The 22708-nt window shown below is 39.4% G+C and overlaps 4 protein-coding genes across 4 annotated transcripts; 3 read left to right on the forward strand and 1 right to left on the reverse strand.

Annotated features, from left to right (window-relative positions):
- Window positions 1-5581: 5581 nt before the first annotated feature.
- On the forward strand, window positions 5582-7205 carry gh1 (growth hormone 1). Its single transcript, XM_043234701.1, has 4 exons — window positions 5582-5755; window positions 5908-6024; window positions 6580-6741; window positions 6875-7205. Exons 1-4 carry the CDS (start codon window positions 5582-5584, stop codon window positions 7076-7078), a joined length of 657 nt encoding a protein of 218 aa, XP_043090636.1. The 3' UTR covers window positions 7079-7205.
- A 753-nt stretch (window positions 7206-7958) lies between these two features.
- Window positions 7959-10733, forward strand: rdm1 (RAD52 motif containing 1). Its single transcript, XM_043230602.1, has 7 exons — window positions 7959-8182; window positions 8426-8605; window positions 8760-8882; window positions 8974-9136; window positions 9726-9824; window positions 9915-9994; window positions 10235-10733. The coding sequence occupies exons 1-7, from the start codon at window positions 8078-8080 to the stop codon at window positions 10325-10327; spliced, it is 843 nt and encodes a 280-aa protein (XP_043086537.1). The 5' UTR covers window positions 7959-8077; the 3' UTR covers window positions 10328-10733.
- A 3603-nt stretch (window positions 10734-14336) lies between these two features.
- On the forward strand, window positions 14337-15326 carry ifnphi3 (interferon phi 3). The gene is made up of 5 exons (XM_043234702.1): window positions 14337-14459; window positions 14549-14635; window positions 14716-14862; window positions 15043-15138; window positions 15234-15326. The coding sequence occupies exons 1-5, from the start codon at window positions 14337-14339 to the stop codon at window positions 15324-15326; spliced, it is 546 nt and encodes a 181-aa protein (XP_043090637.1).
- A 2731-nt stretch (window positions 15327-18057) lies between these two features.
- Window positions 18058-21994, reverse strand: ifnphi2 (interferon phi 2). Its single transcript, XM_043231677.1, has 6 exons — window positions 21774-21994; window positions 18999-20522; window positions 18820-18906; window positions 18542-18688; window positions 18364-18462; window positions 18058-18279 (listed from the first exon to the last, which is right to left on the reverse strand). Exons 2-6 carry the CDS (start codon window positions 19317-19319, stop codon window positions 18193-18195), a joined length of 741 nt encoding a protein of 246 aa, XP_043087612.1. The 5' UTR covers window positions 19320-20522; window positions 21774-21994; the 3' UTR covers window positions 18058-18192.
- Window positions 21995-22708: the final 714 nt, after the last annotated feature.

Genomic DNA, 22708 nt, shown 5'->3' on the forward strand with positions numbered 1-22708 from the left:
TACATGTGTATCTTGTACACTGTTTGCATGTATAATAAAATAATAATAATAAAAAATAAATATTGCATATTGTCTAGCTGGTATGGCAAACATACACCACCCTGTGGTCAAAATGCTTTCTACTTATAGTATTGAGATGGCTTTTAAACAGCAATGCTATTTTATATTATTTCATCAGTATTTAAAATATCATCATAGGATTACCTCTGAATAAACTTTAGGGTAAAAGGCATAAATACCTATTGAAGTGAATGAAACGAAGGCTTCAGGTGCACTAAATAGCTACTTCAGTCTAAGACCTTGGTTACTCTTTCTCTCGCACGCACACACACACACACACACACACACACATTCAAATAAGCACACATGCCACTCAATGGAAGTCACAGAACTGCTGCGGCATTCCCCGAATCTCAGCCGCCCAAGTGCCATGCATACAAACGAGGTCAGAGGTCAGCTGTGGAGCGTGACCTCAGGACAGCCGGTCAGTGTGTTCGCTGCATCTCTTTCACTCTGATGAGTGCGAGCCGAGTGGTGTTAATATGCTCATTCATTCTCACTGCCGTTTGAGTGACACACTCAGTGTCCAGGCTTTAATACTGGAGAGAACATTCTTGAAATCAACCTTTCATTGAAAGTCGAAATTTTAAACCAATTTTGTTTCATGAGTCTGACCTTTATATGGCATAAAGAAGTAACTAGAACTTATTAAATACCTGCCTACTTTAATTTTCTTTTTTATTAATTTTCCATGGTTTGCGCAATCGTAATTAGTTTATTCCTATTTTTAAAAGTATTCACTTTACTTTTATTTTTTTAGCTTTGTCCTCTTTTGTGTTCTTTTTTTTTCCATTGGTCAGTGGTCTTCTTTGCCTAATTTATTGACTTACATATTTATTTTTTGGGCTGCTTATTAATGGAAACAATTGACAGGTCACTATTGTGGAAAAAGAAAGTAACCCACAAAAACACAAGGATATGCACGAACCGCTAGGTCACAGGTCCAACATATATTCGGTTAACTTTTCAAAATAATCGTATGCGAGGCTATTCGTTGGCTGATCATTTAACGCATTACCTATTGCTCAGCATTTGTAGGATGGCACACTTGACCTGAACAACCTTTGTTTGCTTCCTTTACAGGCTGTGCAGGAATGTGTACGGCCTCTCCTGGGATTCAGTCTTTATGTAAGCTAAGGAAGCAATGGAGCAGCTCGTCCCGTCAACGAGTGGTGCCTCCAAAGTAAAGAAGCAGCAGCTGCTGAGAGGTGCAACATGAGACGCCTGGAGAACTGTGATGAGCAGCCCGTGGAACCGGAGAGCGGCAGGGATGGAGTCAGAGCATTCCAGGGTAGATGTGTAACATCGCCCCCTTTGAAACAAGAGTTGACGAGAAGTGGGAACAAGGTGGAGTTTGCCTTAAAGGAAGAGCACAGATCATTCAGCTCCTCAAACCGTTTAAGGACACAGAAATACAGCTCTTGTCTTTGAGCAGATAACTTAAAGCCACGAGTGGATCAGTGGTGTCAAAGGTTCAAGAAGGGTTTACAATGAAAGGGCCAAAGGTCAATAAACAGGCAGTGACACCCGTCAAGGGCAGGTGTCCCTTCTTTGCTTTAAAGTTGTCAAGTATAGTATAGTGCACTGTAGGCAGGTTCGGTCAAGGTTATTAAAACCTGAAATTTCGGACCCCACAAGACAAAGCAATAAAAAGCAAATGATGTTTCCATGAAAGCGTAACAATGCAAACAGGTTTCCTGTAAAACGAAGGTACAGGGTTAGGGTTTCGTTAAAAAAATCATTTGGTGAGTATAAAAGTAGCTAACTGAAAAGTTAAGGAAAGTCCACACAATTCACAAAAACTAAAGTGTGTGTGAGTGTACCTGTTTTTCTGTTCTTGTGGGGACTTAAATCTGAATGTTCATGGAGACTTGTGTCATGGTGGTGACCTAAATTGAGGTCCCCGTGGGCAAAGAAGCTAATAAATCACACAGAATGAAGTTTTTTGAAAATGTAAAAATTCAGAAACTTTCCAGTAAGGTGAAGGTTTAGTTGTAGGCCAATAAATTATGACTCCCCACAAGGATGGCTGACCAGACTTACTTTTATGTGTGTGTGTGTGTGTGTGTGTGTGTGTGTGTGTGTACGTGCATACGCTGTTTAGCCAATTCTTATTTCGTGGGTCTGATTGTGAAACCGCCTCACGAACGAAGCCAGAGGTACAGAGCAAAGAGAGGGTCGTATCCCATATCAGTTCAGTCAGAAGCGGAAGCGGGTCGGTAGACTGTGTTCTCTTTATATAGAACGTGTTATTTAAATGTGTCCGGTATGTAAAGCCGTCTCATTGGATATGGGACCGCGGCAGCATTGCGCCAACTCACCTTAACTTGAGCTGCCAGTATCTACACTTGCTCCAGCGCAATCAATGATATCGTACTTCAACCCAACGCTAACTGCAAGCATTCTCTTGGAGACCTTTAATGCTTTGATCACCATTTCAAGGGGCATTGACAGACGTTTCCGTGAATGTGCGCAACTCCCACTAAATGAACTCGAAGGTGAAAGCGTTAAATCCCCTTCGAGCTCTGATGTCGCGAAGAGCTGCTTTAGAAAAGATCGCGAACTCAGTGGCGCCTTCTAGTGGCTAGAAACGCAATGACAACGCGCTCTCTCACAAAACGGAGCACTATTTATGTCTATTTATTATCATTCGGTTTTTGGAGGAATGACTGCGTTTCTAGATCCACCTGACAGGGCTTTCTTCAAGGAGTTTTGGTTTCTCATACTTAACTGACAGGTGCCAAGTTCAGGCGGCGGAGACAGTCATCACAATGCTCAGTATGAACAGCTGAGGCATCATGGGGGATTTACCTCTGGCACCTGCTTCCATTCCGACTGTGACCGCAGGGTGGAAGTAACTTGCAGTGTTTGAATGCTTGTGCTGCCACTCACTTCTGTTCACTCTGAGGATGTTTCTCTGCCAGGCTGATCTGAGACCAGCCTCTGAAAAAACAGACGGATTGGCTTTATAGTGAACTCTATAGTGCAGAAAACTCGTGCGTGAGCCGGCTTAGCCATGAGGGCAAACACAGCTAGCTTGTATAAAAAAAGAATGCTCTTATGTGAATATCAGATGATTGTTCGAAGAGGTCATCAAATAAATATAGGCATATAATTTGTATTAAAAGGTAACCTATTTTGGGAACATTAGGACATTATGTGACATTATTAATAAATGTTTCATTGTTTTACAGCAAAAACATTCATACGACTGTAATGTGAAATCTCATCACCATTACTGTAATATTTACTCATATTTATAATGCCCAGCCCAGATATGGTCATTTATGTAATACACACACAGACATGTGAAAAAAGTAAAAACAATAATTTTCTGCAAAATTAGAAAAATAAAAAGAGAGAAAAAATGCTTATTTTAAGCAAGGATACATTAATTTAATATTTGGACATTTTATTAATCAGAGAATATATTTTTCTAATAGTAGACCATGTTTTTAAATATTTGAATGTATATAATTAATCTCTCAGTGAAAATAAATAAATAAAATAAAAAAAAAGAAAATGAATCTTGTTTTTATATATATATATATATATATATATATATATATATATATATATATATATATATATATATATATATTCTTCTTCTTCTTCTTCTTTTTCTTCCGCTTATCCGGGGCCGGGTCGCAGGGGGCAACAGTCTAAGCAGGACGCCCAGACTTCCCTCTCCCCAGACACTTCCTCCAGCTCTTCCGGGGGGACACCGAGGCGCTCCCAGGCCAGCCGAGAGACATAGTCCCTCCAGCGTGTCCTAGGTCTTCCCCGGGGCCTCTTCCCGGTGGGACATGCCCGGAACACCTCCCTTGGGAGGCGTCCGGGAGGCATCCGGAACAGATGCCCGAGCCACCTCAGCTGGCCTCTCTCGATGTGGAGGAGCAGCGGGTCTATTCCGAGCTCCTCCCGAGTGACTGAACTCCTCACCCTATCTCTAAGGGAGCGCCCAGCCACCCTACGAAGGAAACTCATTTCGACCGCTTGTATCCGGGATCTCATTCTTTCGGTCATGACCCAAAGCTCATGACCATAGGTGAGAGTAGGAACGAAGATCGACCGGTAAATCGAGAGCTTCGCCTTGCGGCTCAGCTCTTTCTTCACCATGACAGACCAGTACAGCGACTGCATTACTGCAGAAGCAGCACCGATCCGCCTGTCAATCTCTCGTTCCATCCTTCCCTCACTCGTGAACGAGACCCCAAGATACTTAAACTCCTCCACCTGGGGCAGGAGCTCCCCACCAACCTGAAGGGGCAAGCCACCCTTGTCCGACTGAGGACCAAGGCCTCAGACTTGGAGGTGCTGATTTTCATCCCTGCCGCTTCACACTCAGCTGCAAACCGCCCCAGCGCACACTGTAGGTCTTGGCCAGATGCAGCCAACAGAACAACATCATCAGCAAAAAGATATATAGATATAAAGATATATTTATATATATATATATATAAACAAGATTCATTTTCTTTAAACAAAATATGCTTTTTTTATTTATTTTTTGAATTGCTAGTAAAAACTCCATATTTCATAGAAAAAATTTATTATCCTACATGAATGGTCACACTTTTATCGACAATCTAAAGTGACGGGCCAAACAGCCGTGATGTTCAGGTAAACAGATTGTATTTTGTTTTTCCCCCGCAAGGGATTAAACTATTAATGTCACACTGACATTTCACAACCTCAAGACTGCTGAATATTACACACGGACCAGCAGCCCAGCTGAATACGAAAATCCTCCTGCATCCCCACCAGTGACAGCAAACACGTATCTGACCTGATTTATGCTCATAATTATTGAGAACATGTCCTTTCGGAAGGCGATGACACCATTTACAGATTACGTGGCAATGCTACATGCATCTTCTCATTACAAAGCGCCGTGTCAATGACAGCCACTGGGTTTAAATATAAGCTGAGGATGTAAAGACCACAGTGTTTTTTTTTCCAAACTTTCATATGGAGTGGAAACTTGCACGTGTACCTCTTTCATTAAAACACGATTCCTTTTAATAACTAAAACAGCGATCTTTCTGCTTCGTCTTTGATCTTTTCCCGACATCATACCCGGATCATGGAAATAGCCATACACATAAATGACCGGAGTCACTACATCACTAACGTACGGTGTCTAAATACACGAACAATGCATATTAAAGCATAGTTCTCATGGAAACTCTCACGTTTCAACTCTTTAAGATGCATCAAAACATGTTCATGCCACACATAAATATCAGCGCCTGAGCCAGAAAAAACAACATTCGCAAGCTTTTAACTAAACCTGCAAGAGTTTGTCTACCCTGGGTGAAATGGCTAGAGGTATGGCTTTGGTGCTTTCTTTTGCGTGTTACTCGTAGCACGCATCTTATATCTTTATGCGTATAAATTATATAATATTTATTCTTTTTAAATCGTTGGATTAATTATTTTTTCTTAGTTTATTGGAGCATAAAAAAAACATTCATCCAAAATATTAATTTGTTATTTGGCTATTTTTCCAGTAGCTTTGATGAAAAATGAATCTCCTTCTTGTCTTCCGCTAGCATTAGTGCTGTTGTCGGTGGTGCTGGTTAGTGTGTTGGTGAACCAGGGGAGAGCTTCGGAAAACCAGCGGCTCTTCAATAACGCAGTCATTCGTGTACAACACCTGCACCAGCTGGCCGCAAAAATGATCAATGACTTTGTAAGAGTCTCGTTCAAATCTATTCAGAAGTAGAGGATTTTAGAGCGGACGTACACTCATCTGTGTACTTCTATTCATTATTTGAGTTAATTGTATTAGAAATAATACATTTTGATTACAATACTAAATACAGTTTGCCCTTTGTTTTCAAGGAGGACAGCCTGTCGCCTGAGGAGCGCAGACAGCTCAGTAAAATCTTCCCTCTGTCTTTCTGCAATTCTGACTACATTGAGGCGCCAACTGGAAAAGATGAAACACAGAAGAGCTCTGTGAGTAAACTATATCAGTAATTAAGTACCTACATGCAGTTACAGACACAAATAATAAGAAGATTTAACTAAGTGCATAAATGTGATTAAATAAGTAATAACCAATAGAAAAAAAAAGGAAAGTTATTTCAATAAATGCATAATAAATACATATTGTACTATAGGAGCAGAAACAGTAATAACATAATGTAACAAAAGTTAAAACATTTTCGAATTATTTTATTATTATATATATATATATATATATATATATATATATATATATATATATATATATATAACTTTTAAATTTTAGAAGAAAAAAAATTTGAAGAACATATTTGGGGGTACATGCAATCATAAAGATCGAAAACCTGTTTGTTTGGGGTTTTTTGTTCGTTTTTTTTTTTTTTTTTACATATTTACCAACCACATCAGATGTTTAAACATCTCCATCATTACACATTATTCCCTATCATAGTTTGGGAAGCGCTTGCATTGACCAAACATGGGCAGAATAAGCATCAAAAATGGCCTGTGCTTCGAAGCCTCCAATATAATTGTTTCTTTCTTCAGATGTTGAAGCTCCTCCGCATCTCTTTCCGTCTCATTGAGTCCTGGGAGTTCCCCAGCCAGACCCTGAGTGCAACCGTCTCAAACAGCCTAACCGTCGGGAACCCCAACCAAATCACCGAGAAGCTGTCCGACTTGAAAATGGGCATCAGTGTGCTCATCAAGGTGAGAGAAACAAGCTTCCAATCCGCTTTTTTTTTTTTCACATGATTAACGGTCGTGGCAGCAGACGTTACAGCATCCTCACATATTCAGGGCTTATTTGCAATAGATGATGTTGCATTTTGTATCTGCACAGGGATGTCTCGATGGTCAACCAAACATGGAAGATAACGACTCCCTGTCGCTGCCTTTTGAAGACTTCTACTTGACCATGGGGGAGAACAACCTCAGAGAGAGCTTTCGTCTGCTGGCTTGCTTTAAGAAGGACATGCACAAGGTGGAAACCTACCTGAGGGTGGCAAACTGCAGGAGATCCCTGGATTCTAACTGTACCCTGTAGAGGGCGCCGGTGTATTGCAAGTCAATGCCTCCAAATCTAAGACCAGTTTAAGTCCTTAAAACTTCCTTAAGTAATGAGTCGGTCTTATATGTGCAGGAATTGTCAACCAAGCACGGCTAGGCCTGTCTTTTCTTTCCCCCGCCTATATTTAAACCTTATCTACCACTATTGTATTTATTCTTCTCATTAGGATATGCTCTTAAATCAATGGATGGTTCTGATTTAACATTTCACAGTGGTGCTAAGCGATACACGGCAATACGTTTTAAATGGGGCCAAATTGATCTTAGTCCAAGAGCTAGCAATATGCACAGCATTGTTGCTCAAAAAGGCTAAAAGCAGTGTTACGTCGAAATTGTAATGTAAACGGATGAGTTCGCTCTTGTATACGTGTGAACATTTGCCTGTCTCATGTACTATGCGCATCCTATTCTCAAGTTCTGTCTTTCAACATTAAAGATTTAAATTGCATCTAATGTTCTTGGCCTGTGTGGTTGACCTCGATGTTATCTGTATTGCACCCCCAAAACAACGAACAAGCTCAAATGGGTCGAAATATTACTGTTGCTAAATTTAAGCAACATTTACATCGGCAGATTAAACACGAAATGACAAAATGCAATAGTATGAAAAAAAGCGCAATGCTGCGGGTCTTTACGTATTAACCGGATGAGGCAAGATTTCATTTTGAAAACGTTAATCAATTGTGCAGCGTTGTTATTTTCAACGCTTTTAGAACGTTTGGAACTTTCGTAGTCGTTACCTCACTGCGGAAACTCCTATTCGTTCAAGTCCTTTCGTCATCATTCCACTGATCCAATCACAGCGCTCCACGTAATATGACGCCCAAGAGCGCCAAATGCGATTCGACTCTGTTTACGGAAGTCACGGAGGCGCGCCAAGCGGGCCGATTATTGTTTTGTCTAGCTTATTAATTTAAACCATATGTTTTTTGAGGTAACCACGTCGTTGTCTAGCTTTATTTAAAATCCGCATCTCATGGATATTGAGGTCGATATAATTGATTTTAAAGTCCCTCTCGAAAACGACAAAACTATTTTCGTTTGGGACATTCAGCCAACATTTTCAGAGGCTTACATATATGTAAGTGCGTTGTGTTATATTATTATAAGATTTCCTGGTACATATAGAGAATTATTGGTTATATTTAACCTTTGCCCAAAAATGTACATAAGCATTATGTTTGCGTAACAACTGATTGTTGCTAACCAATTGGTTAGCTTGGACTTTTAGGGATTTTTTAGTGTAAAATCACCAGTAATTGCATACACTTACCCAACTTTAAGCTTAATTGCTTTGAATTAAACGTCTCATTTAACTTCTTAGGAGTCCCTGTGGAGTGTGTATTCATCGTTTGGAGCTCTTTACCTGTTGAAGGTCGGCCCCAATGCCATGGTGGCAGAACCCGGGTTCTACGCCATGGTGAAGTTCTACTCATCAGCACAGGCGTCTAAAGCTCAACGGGCCACTGATAAACAGCATCTTTTCCAAAGTTCTCCTTTAAAGGTAGCCCAAAGTATTACAGCTACAGATAAAGCTGCAATGTGCTTTGCACATGTTTTACGAATGGGCTGCTTTTTAGATTCGTTTCAATGAAAGAATGTATTAAAAGTTGTTTGGCAAATATGATTCATGCTCTGTCTTTTAACCAATCCCTCAGGTCAAATTAAGCACAAAGCAGAATATGTCCTTCTACAGCACTAGACCTCTCAGCTTTTCCAAATGTCAAAATCTGGCTAATCACTATCTGGGCTTTGGCGGCTGGTCCACTCGGATTATTACTGTAAGCAGCAATGCTGGTGATATACACCGAACAGACTCTTGTGCATCTGTTCGCGGCTGGTTTGTAGACAAACATTTTTGCGTTTAAACAGTTGAAGGACATCTCAAGATGCGTGGACGCAGCGTGCCAAGAAGAAACAGATGACCAGAGTGTGCTTTTGAAATATGGCTGCATTGCAGAGTTGACCTTCCAACAGCATGGGATCGGCTGCCGGGGGGTCGGTGTGGCAGAAGAGATCTTTGACAACGATCAAGGTGAATTTACATACACACTTAGCTTGAGGCATGCAATATTCTTAAAAAAAAATTCTCAATATATATTATAATAACAAAAATAATGTAATACTAATATTACAATTATTATTAAATGTGTAATTAGTAATAATAATTTTTTGCAAATTATATTCCTTGTTTGTTTGTTTCTTTATCATTTTTAACTTGTATATTCATTCATCTTTTTATATTACCAGTGTAATTTCATACATATACATTAGTGTCAAATGATTAATCACATTAATCAGTTCATTAATTATATTAGCTATATATATATATATATATATATATATATATATATATATATATATAACATATACATATCTATTTATGTTAACTTAAATTATAAATAAATAGATTTAACACATAAACATGACATATTATTCTAAAATATATGCATACATGTGTTTGTATTTATACATACATAATAAATATATACAGTATACACACATACATTATGAAAACAAAAACTTGTGATTAATTGATTGACACCACTAATACATGCATATACATTATATATATATATATATATATATGTCTAATTTCACAGCATCAGTTAAATTCTTTTTAGATCCAGAGGAAAAGCTGAGAAAAAGAGGAATGCTAATGAAACGTGACAAAGACAAAGCTGTTGTGACTGCCTTTGAAAAAGTGCTTCTCATGGTCTTGGGTACATTTCCAACAACCTACTGTATACAACCATTATACAGTATATTGCAGTCTGTGGAAACTCCTATTTTTTGTCATTATTGTCCCATAGGAAACGGGAAAGTAGCAATTGAGATCAAGTATGATCCAGATGAGATCCTTCCAGAAGAGGACTCAGAGGGAGTCATAAAAGTAAGTGTTCCTTCAAGATCGTTAAATATTCTGGTCCGTAGTGCACTGAATTTCTCTCATTTACCGAGAAGCAAATGTCTGAAAACATGTCCCACGTTTACTGAAATCAGCTCATAAGGTTGTTTTCCAGGGTCAGTAATATTGATATGAGGAACTTGCCAGTCACTTTCAGTTCTTATCTGGTTTACTGGTTACAGCCGTTCGGAGAGCTGTCTAATAGTCAACTGCTTCATGTGGCAGGTGAACGACCTCTCCTGGGATGAGTTTAAAGATGCTGACAGTAACACCGAGGAGGATTTCCAGTGGGACCTCACAGTGGACCTCCCCCGCTGACACTCGCCCGACTTTCTCAGCCCACGCAGTTGCCAATGTCTTCCAGATAAGTGACCACGGAAAATGAGATTTTTCTCTTTAATGTTAGGTGTTGACCTTAATGTGTGCAGCATTACGGTCATCCTCTGTGTGTTAACCTCTCAATTTCAGCAACCGACCACAGATTCCTCTTCTCTATTTCCATAGCAATTCTCTGTTTTTTTATGTGGCTGATACTACCTTGACCACACAGGTCGAGGATTGAAGGTCAGATCAGATGCCATGTTATTTTATAAGAATCCAGAATGCATCCACCTCTAAAATCTCTTGTGTACTTAACACGATTAACCTCTTTGTTTGACATATTTGTAAGAATACATTAAGGGTTTTTGTGCATTGTGTAAAATAAAATATGTTTGTAGCGATGTTTTTTTTATTACATGTGTCTTCCTTTTATTAGTTATTTTTACCTTGCTGCTTTTGCTCAGTTGAGTTTTCTTTGTCAAGCAAATTTTTAATGTTTTTGGTCTAGGCTGAAGAATAATATCAGTAGATAACAAGCAACCCGGATTACTTAAAACTCCCTGTTAATGATAATAAATTCCTTTTTACACACAGATAATGTGCTTCTCTAGTTAATTAACACTAGGTGGCAGTTTCAGTTGTAATTCAGTTCATTTGTACAAGGACTAATAATAATTAAAAAATAATAATAATAATAATCTCATGAAGTTGGGGTGGAGTATAGAATGTGGGAGGACCAAAACTCAGCTGGGAATTGTTTTTATGATAATATGGACTAATTAGTACGTTGTCAAATTAAATGAGGTAATATACAAGAAGAACAAGGACTGTACTTTGTATTTTAAGTTTTTAAAAACAAAATTAATTTTTATATTATCAACTACTTTTCACTTAGTCGAAGGTTTAACATTTTTTGGTGTCATTTTTTATAGTTCTGTCCAGTTGATTACTTTTGATTAATTGTAGCCAAAATAAATATTTACAACAAAAAACGAATCATTAAAAGATGAATTACTCCCACCCTAAATGCAAATTAGTTGTAACTTTACATTTTTTTTTACATTTTGCCCCCATCGGTGGCAAACAGCCAGAATTATGAAAACTGGGTCGGTGTCAAAAATATATATATATATATATATATATATATATATATATATATATATATATATATATATATATATATATATATGGACCAAAACTGCATATTATGTAAACAGAAATGTTTTGATGCGATTAATAAAGATTGTTTTTTTTTACACACTCACCGGCCTGTTTATTTGGTAAACCTCATGGATTTCTTGTGAACACATGGCAGCAGCTCAGTTGAGGTATCTAGATGTGGTGAAGACCAGAATGAATCTTCTCTAGGGTTTACAGAGAATGGAGACATCCACTGAGCTGTAGCTGTGTGGATGTTGTCAGAGGAGGATAGGCAGACTGGTTAGAGATGATAGAAAGGCAACAGTAACTCAAATAACAACTCGTTACAACCAAGGTATTCAGAAGAGCATCTCTAAACGCAGAACACGTCAAACCCTGAAGCAGAAGACCACACCAGGCGCTGCTCCTGTCGGCTAAGAACAGGAAACGGAGGATACAATTCATAACTTATGAAGCTAATTACCAGTGGCTCCTGAGGACAAATAGAGTTCCTATGAATCATAAGATCATTGTGAATCATCTCAGTGTGTTATCAGGAGAAACTGGTAATTAGCTCTTGTTTGTATATATTAATTTGAGCCGGCAGCCAGAGAGGTGCAGTTTATGAATTACCAAAGACAACGCTTTCACCTAAAAATCTTCTTTACTGTTTTAGCGAAGAGAAAAGTTACCCATGTCTTAGATGGCCTGAGGAAGAGTAAGTTACCTACGCATTTTCACTTTAGTGTTAACCTTTAAACGTTTTGTTGTTACTAAATAAAGACTATAATGTGTGAGTTTTTGGTGATTGATAGACACCAGTCAATCGGTTTATGATGGCCAAATAATAAATCTTAATTGTTTTCTTAGGGAACTAAATGAAAGCGAATGAAAGAAAGTGTTTAATAAGTACATAATAATAATTAATATTCTAATTCAACTACAAAGCAGAGAGTAAATCCTGCATCGTGTTTATGTAAACCATGTATTGGTTTGTCATCTTTTTATTTCTTGTGTGTCAAAGCATCACTGCACTGAGTAAGAGATTGCTTCATGAAGCTCTTAATATAAGTAGACATAACGGTTTTCATATTTCACTGTGCTTGAACGGGACTTGTAAAGGCACGTTATCGAACTGAAAGCATTACTTATTTTTAAAAATAGAAGATACGATGTAGCTTTGCCATTTGCCGATGAAAGCTGTGAATTTCCACATTTTGCTAAAATAAGGAAGTCCTCAGGAAGAAATCGAAAGTTTTGCCGTGAACACAGCTCCGACGAACATGTTGAGATTTGTACGTTTGACTTATAAAGTGAATGACTCCAACCTCTTCTCTAGCCTGAGTCACAAAGCTGTTGATTAGCTGTTTTATTTGGTTGTGAGAAAGATTAATGTCTTAAACGAATCTTTAGTCTCCCTGACCCCCGAGGCGTTTGGCGGAGCTCTTTCAGTTCCCCTGTCCTCTTTCACTTTCTGAGGTAAGATGCCAGCGGGGTTCTCTACACATGCCCACGAGGCTGAAATATACCAGTCGTTGTATTTCAGCAGAAGCAAACCAAGAGTAACGATAATTTTTTTTTTCTTGCGTATTAAAACCACAAACCCAAAAGTGCCCCGTGCGCAGAGATTGACACGCGCGCGCACTCGGGCAAATCCCAGTGTTTTACTGCGGGCGCAGTTCTTCAGAACTCTTACTCAGCTTTCAAAGCCTGTAACACTCGTATAGGCGACATGTTAAAAAAAATAACAATAAGTAGCGTCCTTTACGTTATACGCTTTGCTACAGCCATAAGAAATGATTATAATATCATCGAATTATACATAACGCAGGCCGAATCGATGGGTGATTATAAGCTGCTTTTAGATGAATGTTAGTTCTGTTTCATAAAGCTAAATAATCTGAGCATTTGTTATTGTGGTCTGATTCGTAACCACAGGCCAAGACCGAGACTAAAACCAGGTTTGAGACCAGGAGAGAAAGGATCTGTGATTGTCACACATCAAACATTCGTTACTGACCAAAATTCACATATATACAGTGTTATGAGGTTAACCTCCCAAATTCACATCCCCTTTTTTTTTTGCTTTCAGGAGAGCACCGTTTTGTTTTGTTAGTTTTTACATGACTGGACACCCGGACTCAGATGCTTTATGGGGGTTTAGGTACACATTACACAAAGGAAATCATTTAAAAAAATAGTAAATAAGTAATCATCACATTCACCAGAGACTTAAAAGAATTATGATCACCAGGCTCATGCCAATTAGCATTTTCAATTTACTGAATCGGTTGCAAATTGCTTCTTTACACGAATCACATTGAATGTATATCTGAGAGTGTATTGTATTGTATTTTTGTCTCAAGCTCATCTGTGACTAAGCCTTCAAATGTACCAATGAAACGGCGGTTAAATATAGTTCTCAGCTAGTTCTGTCTTGAACTGGAATGTGTCTGTTTGTTGGGTTTCGATAGGGCTCTAAGGTAAAACATGCGTATTACAAGATCGATTAAAAGCTTCGGTTGTGACCGCAACACGAGATGATGACACGTAATCTTCGATTCGTACGAACCTTCAAGAATCAACGGTCTTCACTTGATGCGCACCCGAATGAAAAGGCATGGACGCGTCCGCTGCGTTTACGTCTCGAAATTCACTTTTCGGTCTGTTCGCGAAAGGTCTATATAACTGTAGACCCACCGCGAGTCCTTCAAACAACGACTAGTAACGACAAAGAGTTGCGAAGGACAAACGACAAGTTAAGGTAAGCAGCCGATTAAGTGGCTTATGAATCTAATGATGAATGACTTCAAAACGCGTCCTCGTTTCAAGCGCATCTCTCATCTTTTTACAGGCATCGGTCAAAATGAACTTTCTCCGTGTGGCGCTGTGCACCTTCCTCTGCTTTGCGCGAGTTTGGTCAATGCCGACGCGCTGCGCCGTCAGCAAGGATCTAATGAAGGAATCCCACGCGCTTTTGGAGGCTGCGGTGAGGATAACGCTGGGGGGAGGGGGGGCCTTGAGCCGCGGGCGAATTTAAACAGCAAATATATAACGAGTTGACGCGTTTCGTTTTAGGGGGGCCTATTCCCAATGCAGTGCCTGAAGGAAAAGGTCGTCGTTGCTTTCCCTCAAAACGCGTTCGAGTCTGAAAACGCGGATCAGGTAAGGTAACTCTTTTGAATTGAATTCGAGCCGTGAAACCGCGGCGCGCGTTTACTTTTTTAAATCTGGTGTCTGTGAAGGTCGCTGGCGTAGAAAGAGCCGTTTACCAGACGCTCGAGAACATCGACGCGCTCTTGGAGAGCTCCAGTGACCCGGGCCAGTGGGATACAAAGAAGTGGAATGATTTTCGGGGCCTCGTGTACCGGCAGATTGAGGACAGCAGATGCGTAAGAGAACAGCTTCGTTTTACTCACGACAGTCTCTTAAAGTTTAGAGAAGGAATGTATTTTAGGCTAAAACCGACAACCTTTCCGAATCGCGTGAAGCCTGTTTCCCGGGAACTGTGATGCGCGCGACTTTTGATTTACATTCAATATGTTGTGTTTTCTGGGTCTCGACAAATACAGATCACGAGCAGGCCCGAAGCGGCACAGGATTTCCCCAGCAGAGAGGCGTCGCTCAAGGGATACTTCGAGACCTTGTCTTCAACCCTAAAGGAAAAGGTACGCTCGTGTCCTCGGCCTCTGACTTCAGTCGTGGGTTTTGCGTGGCGCATCTAATAAACCTTCTAATGCTTATCTAATGTTTCTCTGCGCAGGACTTCAGTTTCTGTGCGTGGGAAATTGTCAGAAATGAGATTCTCCAAACCCTGAAGTTCATACTGGACCACAACTCAGACATCATGTCTTAAGAATTCTGTACATTCCCTTGCATTTATTTATTTATTTATTTATTTATTTATTTATTTATTTAGACTAGAGGTGTATTCTTTTTCCAATTTCTGTAAAGGAAATAGCTCACTTTCTCTTTTAAATTGCATCACATCACCATTTCCATTCAGCACTGGACAGTTCACAGCACCAGCCCTTCAGTATTCCTATAAGACCGTGTTTTCATAGCATTTCTTATTAAAAGTTTTTGTATTTTTCTATAATAAAGGCATTTTTAACATACCGACCTCTCAGATTTTGTCTTGTTTCATTTAAAAAGAACAAAAGCAGAGAGAAAGATCTCTGCGGGCTATATTCAATTTAACTAAATTAGCTTTAGTAGCTGAGTGAAAGTGATGAATAACGAGTGATTAAAAGAATAAGTGTGAAAAATGATCACAGTATAAGCTACAGTCGTGAACTGTTCCCCTCTTTCTCAAAACCGTGACCTTGCACACTGACGATGTGACCTTATAGATTTGTGCATCTTTGCGGCTGTTTGTTCCAGCCGAAGCGATTTCTAATATTAGCATTATGATACGAGATTCGAATAGACCTATTAGCGATCACACTTTAACCACATATCCTGTGCTTGTACATTGCTGCAAAATAACATCCTGTTTTTGTCTATTTCTATATGTCTAGAACAAATGCTAATTTGTTGTACTGTACATAGCATGACATCACAATATAAAGCAGTGCGCAGGTCAAAAATACATGCTTTATTACCTCTTCTTCTTCTTATTCAAGCTTTATTAATGCGTTGTAAGCATCAAAATGTCAGATAAAAAGACTTAACACTCCGAAATGTTTCACCATGTTGCCACTGTTTAATTGTGCGGCTTTAAACAAACTTGAAACGCTCTAGTTTTGAAGTGTTATAAAAAATAAAAGCTCATAAAGGATTATTGACAGACCCTGTTAAATTGAAAATTCTGACCTGTCATTGTATAACAAGTATTTAAAATGCAATACACATTGGACACAGTTATTGAAACCCCCATAGAAGTTCTCGTGAGTGAAATATCTCTGAAGTGTGTTCCCATTCATATTCACAATTTTGGTGATTATGAACATGAAATCATCCAGCCAGGGCTTCCTGTTTTAAAACAAAGCCCAAATTCCCTTAATCGTCAATCACAATGAGAAAAACCAAAGAATGTTTTTTTTTAATGTGCAGAGAAAGATAATTGAGCTTCGCTAATTAGTGTGAAAAGTACAGTGGAAAATTCCCATTTCTGCCATCGGGGAAATAATTAAGAATTTACAGTCAAAGTAAAAAGAAATTGGTGTGGATGAGAACATGTGTCTGCATCAACCTAACGCATGCTGAGGAGGAGAGCTTGAGTGGCCAGAGACTCTCAGGAGAATTGAGTCGGAGGGCTTCAAGAAAGGTTCTCCTATCTCATCCAAAAAATCCAGACACGACTGAATCTTGGGACTGACTATGGTCAGATGAAACAAAAAAAATAGCTTTTAAGCAGCAAGCACTCAAAATATGTTCGGTGAACACACCATCAATGAAATATACTGATATATTTTTGATGTTGTGGGCCGACATTTCTGCTGGAGGTCCTGGATATCTTACTTAGACATACGGCATCACAGATTCTATCAAACACCAATAGATTAAAAACAATTAGTGACCGACTCTGTTAGAAATCTAGAAATCTTATAATGGGCCTCGTTCGGATCCTTCTAGAGGTACAACAATACAAGCCTCGGAAATAACACAAAATGTGCCACTGAGCACAAAACTAAGCTTCTGCTGGCCGTTTCGTTCCTCTGACCTGAACTCTGTAAAAAGGGTGCCGATAGTTTTGGCCGTGGCTGTGTACACACACACACACACACACACACACACACACACCTCCGAGGGACTATGAGAAAAATGTAATCTTCCGAGAATATCCTGTGACATGTAGACCTAACCAGAAACACATACGTAATATTTTAACGATTAAAAGCCAATGCAAAGGTTTACAATCACTGCAGCAGTGATAAAGTGTCGCTGCGTTCCGCGCAACCCAACGCAAAATGCTCCATTATAAACGGTAACGCAGGGGTGGCCCTTCCTGCAGAGTTTAGTTCAAGCCCTAATCTAACACACTCCAGCTCTATAGGTTACTAGAAAGCTACAGGCAGGTGAGTTTTCTGGAGGTTAGCTAAGCTTACTCTATTACTAATTAAGTTTCCAACATTCCGCATGTTTTTATTTTCGGTTAATTAAGCGCACCGTCGGCACTTGATGGCACTTTTGCTTTATTGACATTTTCAGTGTGAACAAACTAACCACACTATTTGGGCCTGGTCCCATAAAAATGTGTATAAATACCAAGCCAAAAAAATTTAAATAAATAAATAATAAAATAAATTCTTTCGCGTAGCGTGTGGCGTGCATGTGTAGCATAAATATGATTTTATTTTTATTTTATTATTATGTTATTCTATTTCAGACAAATGCTGCTCCTCTGAACTTTCTATCGATCAGTAAATCTGATCTCCGAAGGATGGTGTGACTATAATGATGCTAAAAATGTAGCTTTGAAATCACAATAAATTACGTTTTAAAATATATTACCAAAGTTGCGTAAACGTACCATGAAGCATGATGTGCTTGGCCGTTTTTGTCTGAAAATATATATTTTGCCACGTGGGATAAAACTCAGTAAGCTAGTAAGTTATACTCAGACATATGAACTTCAAGCGTCTTCAGTTTTATTGAGTGTTCAGTGTAATCATCTTAGTTACACAAATGAATGAATCAAATAAATACATACATAAATAAATACGAATAAATAAATAAATAAATAAATAAGTACAAAAAATAATCTGCGAAAACTTAATTTAGGTGAATAACTTGAGCTGAGCTGTGAATTTCAGCAGATGCAGGAGCTCCTTTCGGACCACCTCCCAGGCGCAGGCACTGTAGTCCTGAAGGAGAACAAAACGCTGCTGTTAGGCTGATATTTTGATTGTGTGAAGCATATTTAATGCGCGCCGAACGCTACGGTGTACCTTGTTCCTGAGGAGAGTGGCCAGTTTGTCGAAGTAGGTTTTCAGCGCATCTTCTCTCGTGGGAAAGTCATCCAGGGCTCGCTGCGTTCTCTCCATGATCTACACACGGACGAGAAACGCGTGAGAAGACCGCAGGCGCGCGTCCGTCAAACTCTATTAAAAGCCACCATTCACTTACACACTGGTAGTCGTTAACTAAACGAAAAACCAGGTTTTGGAAATCCTCCACTTTCCTCTGGTTCCAGGACTCCGGGTGAGTGTCGTTGGCAAACAGGTAGTCGATGTGCTCCATGACTTTGTACGCCGCCTTCGCTGCGCCGATCTTCTGCAAAGTAAACGCGTGACACAGAAAAAAACGTTACGCTGCGTTCATTCACGCTTCGTTCCGGCGAGCAGCATAGAGGCTAGCGTTCAACGGGAACGCTTAGACAATCTAGACAACGCGTCGCAGTTCACCTGATTGGAGCCCGTTGATTGCAGTGCAGATTTCGGGAAGGTTATTTTGACGTTTTCTTCTAAGCATTCACGAGGAAAAAGACCTCCCTTTACGAGAAAGACGCAGCATAGGTTAGGATACGGTTTCATACAACAGGTAAAGAAATGAAAAAAAAATAAATAAATAAAAAAACCCGTACCATGCTCTCAAGTAGGCTGTGAGTTGTTTTCAAGAGGTCTCGTCGCATCGCGCATTTTGTTGGCGCCGAGCAAACTTGAGAGAGAAAAAGAAACGGACACAGCAAGGCGATGCATTTCCAAAGTGCCATCGTATTTGTGCGAGAGAAGAAAGCAACAATAAAAAAATATGCTGGGAGCCAAAAATTAAAAGTGTCAAATAGCACCCGGTAACAAACGGTGGTAAAACCTCTTGAAAGTCTCCTGATATTGCTGAGGACATTGATGCCAGCGGTCCGTTTTATACTGACTTTAAACCGAGTGATGAATGGAAAGTATCGCATCTTTTTTTGCTAACCACACGCGCTTTGCTGTTTTCCCTTTGCGCCTTTCTCTCCTTTGCTGTGGTAGCCTAAAGGATGTGGTCTATCTATCTATCTATCTATCTATCTATCTATCTATCTATCTATCTATCTATCTATCTATCTATCTATCTATCTTATCTGAGAATTGAGAAAAGCCTGGTTAATCGTAATAGAAGTTCATCATGTTATCTACGAACAAGTTTGACAGCCAGAAAGTGTCCGTGACGTTTTACTTTTCTTTTTTAGCAACTTTTCATGTTTCATATTCTGAAAGCTGTCGAAATCCGGTTCGTCAAATGCTTTGAGGGAAAAGCGCGATTATGCTATATTTAGTCCAAATAAATCCCATGTTTTGATCGTTTTCGGTACGGTTCATTGCAGTTCTTGTTAGGCTATATAGCGCAATGCACGTAGCCTTATTGAAGAAAAAAAAAAAAGATCATTAACGTAGGCTATGTACAATTAATTCGTTTTTATTGGATATCAATATCGGATAATACTTATGGGTCAACGTTAAACACAAAACCCGTAGGCTACAAAGCGGGAAAGTTCACGAGTTTCACGTTGAAGGTGAAAAAAAAACTAAACACCTGAGGGAAGATATAGTTCTCGGCTTAAACGATTAAATCTGTAACGGTACGTTCATCACACTGATTAAACGTCAGTGGAGATAAGAAGTCGCCGTTAGGAGGAGACCGCAGTTCACGCGCGCCCCAGGAGTCCGGCGTTTTCGCTTTTCACTCGAAACGAGCTGCCGGGCATTTCCCGGTTCTGTCTATGAATGAACGGTCGAACGGTTTTTTTTTCTTTCATAAAATTGTTAAGATAAAAAAAAAAAAAATTCTCAGAGAGCTGGAAAGCGAAGCTCCCGTTCGAGGCGAATCGTCTCTCAGCATCACCTCACCGCAGGCAGAGTTCACGTCCCACACTCACCAAACCACACGGGCAGGCGCGCCCGGGTCCTCGCGCTCGACGAATCCTGCGCTGTCGAGTCAGCGCGCGCGGCGGCTTGCGTTTCCACTCAAACCTAATAATGAGTGTGCGCTATAATAACAATACCCACACCGTCATCATTAATAGCGGAATTTCCGTCCCCGCCGCTGTTCGCGTATGAAGCGCCGATTACCTGAAATTAACCAGGCTATTGTATTCATTTAGCCTCTGCCGTCGAGTGGCCTGTATCTGGAAAGAAACAAAGGGAGTGCCGTTATATGCATCATTGTGGAACTGATTTCTTACTTTTTTTTCCTTTAAACGCGTAATCGTCATCGTGGAAGTGTGTAAGCTAAGGACCGTTACAATAGTTGAGCCTGTTGTATGAGTCGAGCAGTAAAATGATGAAAGAAATAAAGATTTCATTGGTGAAATGCGTTTTCACGGACATCTTCTGAGTCAGGCGGTCTTATACAGACAAGAATGATAAGAAGGCCTCGTGTGAGAGGAAACTACAAAAGTGATGGCGGTAGTATTTCAAGGTCAAAGCTGTGTGTTGAATGGTGGCCTGTCTCTGAAAGGAAATGGTTGCCTTCAGATTGTCTTCATGCCTTTGGTGGCAATTTCCGTTTTATTAAAAGCTTATCTGCTGTTTTTGTTCAGACCAATGCAAAAGTCGACCGTATTTTTATTTAGCAAACACAATTGTAAATGTAAACCGGTGGACGCCGTATATGACCTAATTATGCATTTTAAAAAATGTGACATTAGGATATGTATGTGTAAAATCAATGTCATTTATAATTTTGCCTTTCCCCTTTTCCTGCTGTCTTAAAATGGTTTTAAATCCCATTAACGTGGTTCATTGGCTCTAATCATGAGGGAACCAGTTTACGTGTTATACAGCACTTTATTTGTCTTTGGACAAAAAGGTTGAGAACGGAGTTATCTTCAGGAATATATACTATTATTAAATTATGATACAGTATATATTATTATTATATTATTGTTGCTAGCTATTTTAATGTCACCAGTGGCTGCTGGGCAATCGACCCTGAAGACAGCACGGAAAATATAATATAAATGCTAATATGAATATTATTATAAATTCTACTTCTAAATGACCCATTCAAATGCGTGTAATGAAAGTTAGTGATACAGGCTGTACTCTCTCTCTCTCTCCCTCTCTCTCTCTCTCTCTCTCTCTCTCTCTCTCTCTCTCTCTCTCTCTCTCTCTTTTTCTTTCTTGGTTTTCTACCCCGACCTGAGTTCGCTGAAAGAGTTGCGCGTCTTTGTTTCAAATCAGTTATCATTTTATAACGAACACATTGCTGAAGCAGCCCGTGTATAAAATGAATCGATTCTTGAATCATCGACATCAACCAGTTCAGAACCGCCATGGACAGCACCTGGCTACCTACATCTTAAGCTGCCTTCTAAGACATACTTCAGGAAACACGTCTAATAATGGTCCAGCATTAGTTATAAAGCATAGCCTACCTTTCAAGTCTTCATAGCGCGCCGAGAAACGGAGCCCGTGTAAAATGATGTTATATTTTGTCCCGCTCGTAGGGTAATGTAACGTATGTTATTTTTAATGTAAAACTTAATTTGTTCTTCTTTGCGCAGATATTTCTTTTTATTTGTAATTAATATTACGCACCCTTGCATCACATTTATTATATGCAATAGGCAGCAACTCTTTTTTAGTCGTGACAGAAGCTTTATGCACATCTTTATCAGAGGCTAAAGATCTGATAACTGGGAGTGTCTCTTTACGCTAGCTCCGCCCACCAGCCTGCGCTTGGGATAGTCATCCCATTTTAAAATTTGAATCGCATCATAAAAGCATTTTTGTTCAACAGTAATGAAGGAAATAATCGAAAAGTTCAAAATTAATGGCTGGGTAAGTGCAGGGAGGGCTTTAGTGTCCCAATAAGGGTGTCAATAATTTGAATCAAAACATTTACACTAAGTTGCATTCTGTTTAATAATGTACTTTAATACTGAGGTGCAGATAACTGGCACTTGCAATAAGTAGGATAGCTGTGCACTGAAATAATGATGCTATTTTATTATTACTGTAAAAGGCATATCATTTTCATCTAGTGTGAAAAGAATGCATCGCTGTTTGCACTTAGTGTCAATAGCATCTATGCTAAAAAAAAAAATATGTTGTTTCACTTAATAGCATCTAATAGCTTTTTACATGCCAGCTTCATTACCCCCCCAAATATCATCTTTGTCTCACAGAAGACTTGCTGTGCCCCAGATATGACTTTGGCGCCCCCCTTCGAGAAGAGCCTCTTTGTGATATCCAAGCATTTGCTTTACAAAAATATCCATAAATCAGAACTGAAAATACACGTTACGTGCAATTGCTATTATGATAACAATAAATGGTGCATAATTGCATGGAAGCAACCCTAAAATAA

The sequence above is a fragment of the Puntigrus tetrazona genome, chromosome 3 (assembly GCF_018831695.1).
Source record: "Puntigrus tetrazona isolate hp1 chromosome 3, ASM1883169v1, whole genome shotgun sequence".
NCBI lineage: Eukaryota > Metazoa > Chordata > Actinopteri > Cypriniformes > Cyprinidae > Puntigrus > Puntigrus tetrazona.

What these genes read in the sequence shown, in the direction of transcription:
- gh1 (XM_043234701.1), top strand. Translation starts at nt 5,582, where the DNA reads ATGAAAAATGAATCTCCTTCTTGTCTTCCGCTAGCATTAGTGCTGTTG. An exon ending in CAAAAATGATCAATGACTTT is followed by an intron (nt 5,756 to 5,907) that starts GTAAGAGTCTCG and finishes TTTGTTTTCAAG; the next exon opens with GAGGACAGCCTGTCGCCTGA. An exon ending in GCATCAGTGTGCTCATCAAG is followed by an intron (nt 6,742 to 6,874) that starts GTGAGAGAAACA and finishes GTATCTGCACAG; the next exon opens with GGATGTCTCGATGGTCAACC.
- ifnphi3 (XM_043234702.1), top strand. Translation starts at nt 14,337, where the DNA reads ATGAACTTTCTCCGTGTGGCGCTGTGCACCTTCCTCTGCTTTGCGCGA. An exon ending in AGTCTGAAAACGCGGATCAG is followed by an intron (nt 14,636 to 14,715) that starts GTAAGGTAACTC and finishes GTGTCTGTGAAG; the next exon opens with GTCGCTGGCGTAGAAAGAGC. An exon ending in CTTCAACCCTAAAGGAAAAG is followed by an intron (nt 15,139 to 15,233) that starts GTACGCTCGTGT and finishes TTCTCTGCGCAG; the next exon opens with GACTTCAGTTTCTGTGCGTG.
- ifnphi2 (XM_043231677.1), bottom strand. Translation starts at nt 19,319, where the DNA reads ATGCGATACTTTCCATTCATCACTCGGTTTAAAGTCAGTATAAAACGG. An exon ending in ACAGCCTACTTGAGAGCATG is followed by an intron (nt 18,907 to 18,998) that starts GTACGGGTTTTT and finishes TTTCTCGTAAAG; the next exon opens with GGAGGTCTTTTTCCTCGTGA. An exon ending in AATCAACGGGCTCCAATCAG is followed by an intron (nt 18,689 to 18,819) that starts GTGAACTGCGAC and finishes TTTACTTTGCAG; the next exon opens with AAGATCGGCGCAGCGAAGGC.
- rdm1 (XM_043230602.1), top strand. Translation starts at nt 8,078, where the DNA reads ATGGATATTGAGGTCGATATAATTGATTTTAAAGTCCCTCTCGAAAAC. An exon ending in GATCTTTGACAACGATCAAG is followed by an intron (nt 9,137 to 9,725) that starts GTGAATTTACAT and finishes AATTCTTTTTAG; the next exon opens with ATCCAGAGGAAAAGCTGAGA. An exon ending in ACTCAGAGGGAGTCATAAAA is followed by an intron (nt 9,995 to 10,234) that starts GTAAGTGTTCCT and finishes TTCATGTGGCAG; the next exon opens with GTGAACGACCTCTCCTGGGA.